Genomic DNA, 13,198 nt, shown 5'->3' with positions numbered 1-13,198 from the left:
AATGCAATCCCTATCAAAATACCATCAATTTTTTTTTCAAAGAAATGGAACAAATAATCCTAAAATTTATATGGAACCAGAAAAGACCCCAAATAGCCAGAGGAATGTTGAAAAAGAAAGCCAAAGTTGGTGGCATCACAATTCCAGACTTCAAGCTCTGTTACAAAGCTGTAATCATCAAGACAGTGTGGTACTGGCAGAAAAACAGACGCATAGATCAATGGAACAGAACAGAGAGCCCAGAAATAGACCCTCAACTCTATGGTCAACTAATCTTCGACAAAGCAGGAAACAATGTCCAATGGAAAAAAGACAGTCTCTTCAACAAATGGTGTTGGGAAAACTGGGACAGACACATGAAGAAGAATGAAAGTGGACCATTTCCTTACACCACACACAAAAACAGACTCAAAATGGATGAAAGACCTCAACGTGAAACAGGAATCCATCAAAATCCTTGAGGAGAACACAGGCAGCAACCTCTTCAACCTCAGCCACAGCAACTTCTTCCTAAAAACATCATCAAAGGCAAGGGAAGCAAGGGCAAAAATGAACTACTAGGACTTCGTCAAGATAAAAAGCTTTTTTGCACACCAAGGGAAAGAGTCAACAAAACCAAAAGACAACTGACAGAATGGGAGAAGATATTTGCAAACGACATATCAGATAAAGGGCTAGTATCCAAAATCTGTAAAGAACTTCTCAAACTCAACACCCAAAGAACAAATAATCTAATCAAGAAATGGGCGGAGGACATGAACAGACATTTCTGCAAAGAAGACATCCAGATGGCCAACAGACACATGAAAAAGTGCTCAACGTCACTCGGCATCAGGGAAATACAAATCAAAACCACAGTGAGATACCACCTCACACCAGTCAGAATGGCTAAAATTAACAAGTAAGGAAATGACAGGCATTGGCGAGGATGCAGAGAAAGGGGAACCCTCCTATACTGTTGGTAGGAGTGCAAGCTGGTGCAGCCACTGTGGAAAACAGTATGGAGGTTCCTCAGAAAGTTGAAAATAGAGCTGCCCTATGACCCAGCAATTGCACTACTGGGTATTTACCCTAAAGACACAAATGTAGTGATCCGAAGGGGCAAATACACCCTAATGTTATAGCACCAATGTCCACAACAGCCAAACTCTGGAAAGAACTGAGATGTCCATCAACAGATGAATGGATAAGGAAGATGTGGCTTATGTATATATAATGGAATACTATGCAGTCATCAAAAGAAATGAAATCTTGCCATTTGCAATGACGTGGATGGAACTAGAGGGTATTATGCTAAGCTAAATAAGTCAATCACAGAAAGACAATTATCAAATCATCTCCCTGATATGATGAATTGCAGAGGCAGAGTGGGATGTTTGGGGGGTAGGGAAGGCAAAAATGAACAAGATGGGGCTGGGAGGGAGACATACCATAAAAGACTCTTAATCTCAGGAAACAAACTGAGGGTTGCTGGGGGTTGGGAGGGTTAGGGATATGTGGTTGGGTTATGGACATTGGAGAGGGTATGTGATATGGTGAGTGGTGTGAAGTGTGTAAGCCTGAGGATTCACAAACCTGTACCCCTGGGGCATAATAATAATACATTATATGTTAATAAAAATAATTTTTTAAAAAGAGTAAATAACATGACCTAATAAGGTACAAAAAAAGAACTTAAAGTAATTGATTGATATATTAAAAATATTTACTTCAACGTGATGCCCCCAGCTTTGGTTTTCTTTTTCAACATTTACTTGGCAATTCAGGGTCTTTTCTGGTTCCACACAAATTTTACAATTGTTTGTTCCAGCTCTTTGAAAAATGTCATTGGTATTTTGATTGGAATGGTGTTGAGAAGTATAGATTGCTCTGGGCAGCATAGACATTTTAACACTGTTTATTCTTCCAATCATGAGCATAGACTATTTTTCCACCTTTTCATGTCTTCTTCAATTTCTTTTTTAAGTGTTCTGTAGATTCTAGAGTATAGAACCTTTACCTCTTAGGTTGGGTTTATCCTAAGGTATCTTACAGGTTTTGGTGTTATTTTAAATGAAATTGGTTTCCTAATTTCTCTTTCTACAGTTAGATTGTTAGCATATAGTAAAGCAACTGATTTCTGTGCACTGATTTTGTATCCTGCCACATTACTGAATTGCTGTATGAGTTCTAGCAATTTGGGGGTGAAGTCTTTTGGGTTTTCCACATAAAGTATCACATTGCCTGATTCAAGCTATATTACAAAGCTGTGATCACCAAGACAGCATGATACTGGCACAAAAACAGATACACAGATCAATGGAACAGAATAGAGAGCCCAGATATGAATGTACAACTCTATGGTCAACTAATCTTCAACAAAGCAGGACAAAATATCCAATGGAAAAAAGACAGTCTCTTAAATAAATGGTGCTGGGAAAACTGGACAGCAATATACAGAAGAATGAAACTTGACCATTCTCTTACACCATAAACAAAGATAAACTCTAAATGGATAAAAGACCTCAATGTGACATGGGAATCCACCAAAATCCTAGCGGAGAACATAGGAAGTGACCTCTTCAACACTGGACATAGCAACTTCAAGTGAAACAAAAGCAAAAATGAACACTGAGACTTCATCAAGATAAAAAGCTTCTGCACAGGAAAGGAAATAGTCAACAAAACAAAGAGGCAATCCATGGAATGAGAGAAGATATTTGCAAATGACAAGAACTTCTCAAACTCAACAACCCAAAAAACAAATAATCAAGTCAAAAAATGGGCTGAGGACATGAACAGATACTTCTCCAAAGAAGACATATGAATGGCTAACAGACACATGAAAAAAATGTCCAACATCATTAGCCATCAGGGAAATTCAGATCAAAACCATACTGAGATACCACCTTACACCAGTTAGAATGGAAAAAATTAACAAGGCAGGAAATAACAAATGTTGGAGACAATATGGAGAAAGGGGAACCCTCTTACACTGTTGGTGGGAATGCAAATTGGTAGAGCCACTGTGGAAAACAGTATGGAGGTTCCTCAGAAAGTTAAAAATAGAGAAATAGAGTACCCAATGACCCAGCAATCCCACTACTGGGTATTTAGACCCAAAGGCACAGATGTAGTGAAAAGAAGGGGCATATGCACCCCAATGTTCATAGCAGCAATATCCACAATAGCCAAACTGTGGAAGGAGCTGAGAAGCCCTTCAACAGATGAATGGATAAAGAAGATGTGATCCATATATGCAATGGAATATTACTCAGTCATCAAAAAGGAAGAATATCCACCATTTGCAATGACATGGAAGGAATTGAAGGGGACTAAACTAAGTGAAATAAGTCAAGCAGAGAAAGACAACTATTATATGATTTCACTTATATGTGGAAGATAGGAATAGCATGGAGGACATTAGGAGAAGGAAGGGAAAAATGAAGGGAGGGGAATTAAAGGGGGAGACAAACCATGAGAGACTATGCACTCTGGGAAACAAACTGAGGGTTTCAGAGGGGAGGAAGGTAGGGGGATGCATTAGCCTAGTGATGGGTATTAAGGAGGGCACATATTGCAATGAGCACTGGGTGTTATATGCAAACAATGAATCATGGAACATGACATCAAGGACTAATGAAGTACTGTATGGTGACTAACATAATATAATAAAAAATGTATTTACTTCAGTAAAAATCAAAGCAGTTCAAATTTTTTAAATAAAGTACATTTTAAACAAGAAATGTGACAACTATTTATTTTTAAAGATTTTACCTTTAGTTGAGAGATAGAGCGCATGTGCGTACATGTGTGCATGGGGGAGGGGCAGAGGGAAGTGGGGAAGAAGACTCCCTGCTGAGCAGGTAGCCTGGATCTCAGGACCCAGGATCATGACCTGAGCTAAAGGTAGATGCTTAACCAACTGGGCCACCCAGGCACCCCGACAACTATTTAAATGAAATAATAACAATAATTTATTATAATATCCAGTGCTGGAATACAGAGAAATGGCTAATGGTGGAAGTGTAAATGACCATACCATCTACTGAAAGCACTGTTTCCTTAGAGTTTTACATAACCTTTGACTCAGTTATTTCACACTAGACGTTCATCCTAGAGAAATAATCATAGGGCGACTGGGTGGCTCAGTTGGTTGGGTGACTGCCTTCAGCTCAGGTCATGATCCTGGAGTCCCAAGATCAAGTCCTGCATAAGGCTCCCCGCTCGGCAGGTAGTCTGCTTCTCCTGCTGACCTCTCTCCTCTTATGCTCTCCTTCTCTCACTCTCTCTCTCTCTCAAATAAATAAATAAAATCTTTAAAAAAAAGATTCTGGAAAAAAAATCATGTACCCCTGGGGATAAAAATACATTATATGTTTATTTAAAAAAAAAAGATGTATTAACTTTAGCACCATTTATAATAGCAAAAATGGAAATAATCTTCCATCATTAAAGCAGTAGATAAATTATAAAAGCCACATATAATTAGATAAATAAATTATAATAAAACCACAAAAACTATATTAAAGAAGAATATCTAATGACATAGAAATGTCTGTAGGTTACATGTAAGTCATAAAAGAGCACACATAGTATGATTCTACCTATACATCTGGAAAGATGAACACTGGGTTTCTGTTGACTATATATACTTAAAAACTTTCTCTGTTATTCTTGAATATGAACAAAACAAGTTGTTAACAGGAAAATGAGTAATTTTGCCAAATTAAAAATAAATAAGCAAAAATTTCCATTGGATTTGACAATATGGAACTATATTTGAAATTTCTAAGTAGTAGAAGAAAAAAGTCCTACTGTAATAGGCTAGAAGTAAACAGGAGTGAGGAAAAATGAAACCATACTATATTTCAAGAAGTTTGCCCAAATATTGAAAAAAAATTAGAACAAGTATAATACTGCATACAATTATTTATCTGTCTATGTACTCCATTAACCATGAGATCCTCCTCAAGGGCCAGGTCTGTATGTTTTCACTTTTGTATCTATTATTAGTGCTTACCATAATGCCAGTCACGTAGAATGTGAAAAGATGGGTAGTAATCACCTAAGCAATTATTTTCATTCTCCACCATACTTTGCTATACAACTAGAGTCAGCTGATTACAACAACCATAATAAATTACTAGTCATTATGAGGTATCTGAAACCCATAAAAACCAAGACTTTTAGATACTAGTAAAGAACAGACTTGTAGCAAATATGTTTCATTAAACTAAATCAACCAAATATTAAGGCTTAATACTGCCATACCTATGAGATCTGACTATAACTTTCTACAACATACTTTCCTACTAAATCATTTATGGGATTTATAGGAAAAAACCCTCACTACCCCCTAAGATTAAAATGACAAAATATTTCACTAGTCATAAAAAAGTCCGATAGACTAAAACTCTAACTTACATCCTCAGCATTTGGAATTGTTGCAGATACAGCTACAAATCTCATTGGAATAATTATGCCACTATTTTCAGAAGCAGGAGATAAAGACTGTACAGTTTTCATTCTGCTAACTACAACTTCAAGAGTTGGTCCACGATTTTCATCTTTTATAACATGTACCTAAGAAAGAAACCAAGAAAAAAATGATTAACTATAAAAATTTAAAAAAAACTAATTGATTAAAATCCATAATAATATTAACACTCTTAAGAAAATAAGACTTTCTACTTGAAGGGATAAAACAGAGTTTGGTTGAAAATCTCTTATTTCTTTCTATCCATCCTAGTCATCATTTTATGTTTATCTCTGAAAATGAGTTGAAGTAATGTGTTCACTACCTCATCAATGAGAAAGAGTCTAACCAGCTTGACCAAAGAGTTGTCTCTCCATTTTCTAGTCATGCTATCCCATTTTTCCTAAAGAAAAAATGCAAATGGTTTAACATAAGAAATAATAATAAATATTATTAAGACATCAATAAAAATCTTAACCTGATACAAAGGATGGGCAATATTTTAATTCATGTCTTAAAAGTATCCTGAAAAAGATTTAAAGATTAAAAACATTTTAAAGAATTTTGATAGTATTATAAGTGCTTAAAAAACTAAACCCCCATTTATTTTTTACATAACCAAAAATATACAAAATTATAGCTTAAGTACCTTTTTTAAGCCCTACCAAGGTCCTCCCTCTGTAATACATAATACTTGGATAAAAGAATACAAGCAAAAAATATGATTGCAAATTATCCTCAATAACAAATTACCTATTCATATATTTTGTCTATTTTGCTCATTTGGCAGTTTGTCTTTTACTTACTGATTAGTAAGTATTCTTTATATAACCTGAATAGTAGTATTTTTTATGTTTGTTTCTTTTTTACATTGCATATATTTTCTTCTACTTTGTATTTTCTCTTAACTTTTATTCATGGTGAAGAGAAACATTTTCCGATAAACCAAGGAAATAACTGAGTATAAATAACACCTACTGGAGTTGTCATAATAATATGGGCATGCTGAATCTCAAATAGGTCATCCATTACTGTATCTCCAGTGAGTTCTTTACAATTCAATCCTATTGGTCCAAATTTTTCTTTCCAATCATCAAAACGCTGACTACACAGGGCTTTTATTGGTGCCACTATAACAATATAAGATATTTATTTTGAATGTCAGTGCAATTTTCAAATTACTTCCACAAACATTGGTTAATAAAATTAAGATCAAACTATACATCTAGGTGTTGCCTAGTATTTATAAATTGAAAGAGTTAACAATATAAGCATATTATTTAGAGATATAATCACCAGGCTGTACTAAAAATAGAAAAACAAGTAATTGTTCAGGGAATTGTAACTAAGAGCAGAGAAAGGTAAGGTAGGAGATTATGCTTTTCATTATAAGACTTTTTGTAATAATCTATCTTTTTTAACCATGTACATAAATTGATGAAATTTTTAAATATATATGTATACATATATACATATATATACATACATACACACACGTACACACACACACACACATATATATCTAAGAACAAAGAGTTCAGGTTCCTAAGGAAATTTTTTAGAATTTCAAAATGTTTGAATTTATTGTTCTTGTTGTCCTTTAAAAAATAAACACGTATTGTATGGAGCACTGGGTGTGTTGCATAAAGAATCTTGGAACACTGAAAAAATTTAAATTAAAAAAAAGATCAAAAGGAGAAAAACAAAACAAAAAACATGTAAAGGTCAAACTCTCAATTCAAATATTACTTTTTATTTACAACTGTGGGAAAATGTGTTTGGAATTTAATGTAACGGACAAGAGCAAATGTGACAAGTCTTCATTAAAAATGTATGGCAAACCAAATATTAATTCTTATGGCTTGAACTTTATTTCTTACTTTTGCCTCAATGGTTTTTCATTATTATAATTAATTACTCTTATAATATATAATACTTACTGTAAACAATTTTAATATTTGACCATGGCAATGGGACTTCCATTAATAATCTTGTTATAGCTAGTTCAAACACTACAGTTTTCCCAGAACCAGTTGGAGCACAAATCACAAAATTCCTATCTGTGTAAAGAACCTAAAAAATAAAATGTAATCAATCATGGAATATAGAGAATTTTTCATTCACACTCTCAATTTGTTAGAAAATATGTAAGAAAGACTCTCTGGAATAATAATTCAAATTATTTTTACCTCTAAACTTACTAAAATTCTAACCCCACTCTACATCCACACCCTCCCAAAAAAACACCATTATTAAATAATTTAGCATTTTGTTTTATTTGTGAAAATAATATGTTAGACCTAGAAGAAAATAATTTCTTTAGCTTCCAGAGAAATTTTATAAATTTAATAAGTATAAACAAACTCCACCTATGAAAGTCACATACATTCATTTAGCAAACATTTTTTGAGTTCCTATAATGTACCAGTCACTGAGCATGGCACTGGAAACATAAAGATGAATGTGATCTAGTCCTTGCCCTTAGAGAGTACACAATAAAATAAGAAGAGGCAGATAAATAAAAATCATAATAAAATACTTACATCATCAAAGGCTTTGGATTGTATATAGTTGAAATATGGGAATTCCTTGAAAACACTTCTAAATTTTGCCGCTTAGAATAGCATTAAGGAGTCAAATATTTCAGAATTTTTAAGGATTCTTTACTTTTAATTAATTGGTTACTTTTAATATAAAAATTCAATTAATCAATATTAACTTTGATAATATTTAATGATGAGGCTTTAATACTTGCTCTTTTAACATCATAAGAAAGGAATTAATAGATATAGAGGGAGTGACCAATATGGCAACATAAGAGGCTCCTGAACTTTCCCTCCTCCCACAGATGCACCAAACATATAGTTACACATGGAGCAATTCTAAGAAAAATCCAGAAATTAGTTAAGTGACTCCTACACACTGGGTGAATGAAAATGCCCACAATGAAATGGGTAGGAAAGGCTGAGACAAGTCTTACCCTAACTCCCATCTTTGGCAAAGCACCATACAAACAGAAAGGAACTCCCAACTCCCAGCTTCTCCTAGCAAAGACTTTGGATCACACATCTAGAGCCCCAACCTTTAAGGTTTTCCCACCCACAGGATAAGCCCCCAAAACACCCAACTCTGTAAGCCAACAGGGTTTGCAACCATGAGACCCACAGGACTATAGCAAACAAATAAGCAGTTCTTAAATGGGCACAGGAACAACCCCTCTTCCTCTGCAGATATACTCAGTGCAGAGGAAGCAGCAAAAATGTTCATTTCCAGTTTCTACTTTCTTGCTACTACCTCAGGTTCTGGCTTCTAATCAGCCTGCACCTAGGTGCTAATTACAAACTTCCCCTTTGGGACACTGATACATTTTAGATCAACTACTAGAAGCCACTAAGAACAAAGACAGTGAGTTGGGCAATCAGAAAGGTTTGAAAGGGAACTATGAGTTTGGGTTAAGTTAATTAATGAGGCTCATCTCCTAAGAACAGCCTGTCAATATTGGGAGAGGTGGATATTTTATCAAATGTGTAGAAACCAGCATAGAGGCTAAGGAAAACGAAGAAATGGGAATATGTTCCATACAAAAGAACAAGATAAATCTCCAGAAACCAAACTTAACAAAACAGAGATAAGTGATTTATCCAGTAGTTTAAGAGAATACATTAAAATGCTCACCAAGGTCAGGAAAGCAATGCATAAACAAAGTAAGAATTTCAACAAAGTCATAGAAGATACAAAAAAACTACCAAACAGAAATCACAAGGATTCAACATCAGACAGATCAAACAGAAGAAATAATCAATGAACTTAAAGATAGAGCAATAGAATTAACCTGGTCAGAGGAGCAAAATGAAAAAAGAATGAAAAAAAAAAAATGAAGATAGCTTAAAGGGCTTATTTTACACTGATACCAAAGCCAGGTAAGGATACTATAATAAAAGAAAATTACAGGCCAATATTCCTAGTGAATATAGATGTAAAAATCCTCTACAAAATATTAACAAACCAAATTCAACAGTGTATTAAAAGGGTCACAACCACATGATCAAATGGAATTTATTTCTGGAATATAAAGAAGTTCAACGTCCACAAATAAATCAACATGATATGCCCATATTAAAAAGTTAAAGATCAGGAGTGCCCAGCTGGCTCAGTCAGAAGAGCATGTGACTCCTGATCTTAGGGTCATGAGTTCAAGCCCCACACTGGGCACAGAGCTTACTTTAAAAAAAAAACAAAAGTTAAAGATAAAAATCATATGATTGGGGCACCTGGGTGGCTTAGCTGGTTAAGCATCTGCCTTTGGCTCAGGTCATGATTCTGGAGTCCTAGGATTGAGTCCCATATCGGGCTCCCTGCTCAGTGGGGAGTCTGCTTCTCCTTCCGCCCTTCACCCTGCTTGTGCTCTTTCTCTCTCTCTCTCAAATAAGTAAATAAAATCTTAAAAAAAAAATCATATGGTCATCTCAATAGATGTAGAAAAAGCATTTGAAAAATACAGTATCCTTTCATGATAAAAACTCTCCAGAAACTGGCTAAAGAAGGAATGTCCTTCAATATAATAAAAGCCATTTATGACAAGCCCACAGCTAACATCATATTCAATGGCAAAAAGCTGAAAGCTTTTGTCTAAGATTAGGAAGGAGACAAGGATGCCCACTTTCACTACTTTTAATAGTGGTGGAAATCCTAACCAGAGAAATTAGGCAAGAAAGAGATATAAAAGGTATCCAAATTGAAAAGAAGAAGTAAAGCGGTCTCTATTCACAGATGACATCATATTATATATAGAAAACACTAGAGACTCCACTGTAAAACTGTTAGAATAAACAAATTCAGTAAGGTTGCAGGGTACAAAATCAATATACAAAAATCAGTTGCATTTCCATGCACTAACAACAAAATATCAAAAAGAAATGAAGAAAACAATCCTATTTACAACAGCATCAAAAAATAAAATACTAGTTTATTAAAATAAAATAATTTAAAAAAAATACTAAGGAATAAAGCTAACCATCCCATTTACAATAGCATTAAAAATAAAATACTAATGAATAAATTTAACCATTAACTATAAGACAGTGATGAAAGAAACTGAAGACACAAATAAATGGAAGCATATTCCATGTTCAAGGATTCAAGAACAGATATTGCTAAACTGTAAACTGCCAAAGCAATCTACAGATTCAATTCAATCCTTATCAAAATTCCAACTGCATTTTTTAGAGAAATATTTTAAAAACCCCTAAAATTCATATGGAGTTACACAAGACCCCAAATGGCCAAAGCAATCTTGAGAAAGAACAAAGCCAGAGGCATCATACTTCCTGATTTCAAACTGTATTATGAAGCTACAGTAATAAAAAACTGGATGGTATTGGCATAAAAACCAGACAGCTAGATCAATGAGACAGAATAGATAGGCTAGAAATAAATCTGTGCATATATGGTCAATAAATTTTCAACAAAGGAGGCAAGAACTGGGAAAAGATAACCTCTTCAATAAAAGGTATTGGAAAAACTGGGTATCCACACACAAAAGAATAAAACTGGATCACTTACACTATATACAAAAATCAATTCAAAGTGAATTAACCACTTGAATGTAAGACCTGAAATCCTAAAACTCCTAGAAGAAAACATAGGGAATAAACTTCCCTACACTAGTCTTGGCAATTTTTTTTTTTTTTAGATTTAAAACTAAAGGCAAAGGCAACAAATGTGAAAATAAACAAGTATACTACTTCAAACTAAAAAGCTTCTGCACAGCAGAGGAAACCATCAATAAAATGAAAAAGCAGCCTATGGATAAAATATTCGTAAACCATATGTATGATAAGGGGTTAATATCCAAAATATACAAGAACTCATACAACTCAATAGCAAAAAACAAATAACCCAATTTAAAAATGGGCAAAGGCCTGAACAGACAATTTTCCAAAGAAGACACAAATGAAGACACAAATGGCCAACAGTAAATAAAAAGTGTTCAACATCACGAAATCATCAGGGAAATGTAAATTAAAACCACAATGAGAGATCATCTCACACCTGTTAGGATGCCATTTACCAAAAAGACAAAAGATAAATGCTAGTGAGGATGTGGAGAAAAGAGAATACTTGTACACTGTAGGTAGGAATGTAAAGGGGTACAGCCATTATGGAAAACAGTATGGAGGTTCCTTCAAAAATTAAAAATAGAACTATCTTATGATCCAGCTATTTCAATTTTGGGTACATATTCAATGTGGGGCTTGAACTCACAACCCTAAGATTAAGACCTGAGATGAAATCAAGAGTCAGACACTTAACAGACTAAGCCACCCAGGTGCCCTTAGGGTACATATTCAAAGGAAGCAAAATCAGTATCTCAAACAGAAAACTGTTCACATGAAACATGAACAGAAACATCTCAAACAGAAAACTGTTCCCATGTTCACTGCAGCATTATTCACAATAACCAAGATACGGAAATAATCTCAAGTGTCTGCAAAGAGACAAATGGATAAAGAAAATGTGATGTACATATATTATATATATATATATAATAAATATATTATCACACACTTATACACACATGCATACACACACAATAAAATATTATTCAGCCTTAAAAAGGAAGGGAATTCTGCCTTTTTTGACAAATTGGATGAACCTGAAGACCATTATGCAAAACGAATTAAGCCAGAAAGAGAAAGACAAATACTGCATAGTATCACTTATAAGTGGACTCAAAAAAACACAAAAGATCAAACTCATAGAAACAGAGAGTAGAATGGTGGTTGACAGGGGCTGGGGGCATGGGAGAAATAGAAAGAGGCTAATAAGAAGGTATAACCTTTCAGCTGTAAGATTAATAAGGTAAGGTTCTAATGTATGACATGGTGACTAGAGTTGATAGCACTGAATTATATAATATAAAAAAGTAAATATGGAAGATGATGGAGGGTGGAAACTAACTTGATGGTGGCACCTATTATAATGCATACGTATGTCAAATTATCATATCATACATGTGATACAGCATATCAAGTATACTACTTCAAACTAAACAGTTTGTCAATTTAGAAAAACTAAATATATTTGTCAATTACACCTCAGTAAAATTAACAGAAATTATTACAGTCCCCAGTTAACAGTCCATATTCTGAAAAAAATGTCCCAGTGCAGAAACAAGGTTTATATGAGGGTTATAATTTGACAATTAAAATTTGACTATTAAATCTGATGGAAAAGATGCAGAAAGTTACATATTTGCCAGTATATCAAAACTAAGTGTACACTTTATCTTTTGCAGAGTGGTGTTTTCTTATTCATGTTGACTAGGCAATTTTTATACCTCCTTTAAAGTTCTCAATTTCACTTTTTAACTTTTCACTTCTAACTGTTTTAACTTTTTAACTTTAGTTGTCTTTCATTAGCTGAGATGTGTTTCTGGTCACCTAACCCTGAATCCCTTTGTTTTCAATAATTTGGTTGTACTGAGTGGTGGATTTAATTGCGATTATCAGCATAATGGCTCTACAAGAACTTAAACTGTCCTTCCTCTGTAAGAAAGCTCAAAAATATTAATAGATATGAAGACTAAACTGTCCCCTCTCCAGGGTGAGAGTCTACTGTCAGCTTGGGAGATACTTGTACTTACGTGGTATTCTTCTCAGTCTGAGTCACATCTATCAACTACATCTATTAAATACTATATGCAAAATACGTTACTGGATTTAGAAAGCTGTGGGAAGC

At 34.2% G+C, this 13,198-nt stretch overlaps 1 protein-coding gene across 1 annotated transcript in view; it reads right to left on the bottom strand.

Moving 5' to 3' along the window:
• The window catches only part of HFM1 (helicase for meiosis 1), a gene marked incomplete at its 5' end in the record, with an annotated part of 114,176 nt that overhangs the window by 83,694 nt on the left and 17,284 nt on the right, over nucleotides 1–13,198 (bottom strand). The window contains 5 exons of the mRNA XM_080801850.1: nucleotides 5,407–5,565; nucleotides 5,784–5,861; nucleotides 6,437–6,588; nucleotides 7,399–7,531; nucleotides 8,002–8,072. Of these exons, the coding sequence (XP_080657976.1) occupies nucleotides 5,407–5,565; nucleotides 5,784–5,861; nucleotides 6,437–6,588; nucleotides 7,399–7,531; nucleotides 8,002–8,072 (593 nt within the window). The remainder of the gene's footprint in view (nucleotides 1–5,406; nucleotides 5,566–5,783; nucleotides 5,862–6,436; nucleotides 6,589–7,398; nucleotides 7,532–8,001; nucleotides 8,073–13,198) is intronic.

This window comes from Martes martes, assembly GCF_963455335.1.
Source record: "Martes martes genome assembly, chromosome: 4".
In the NCBI taxonomy this organism is placed as follows: Eukaryota; Metazoa; Chordata; class Mammalia; order Carnivora; family Mustelidae; genus Martes; species Martes martes.
Note: the sequence above shows the minus strand (reverse complement) of the source record. Positions and strands in the feature narration are given on the sequence as shown.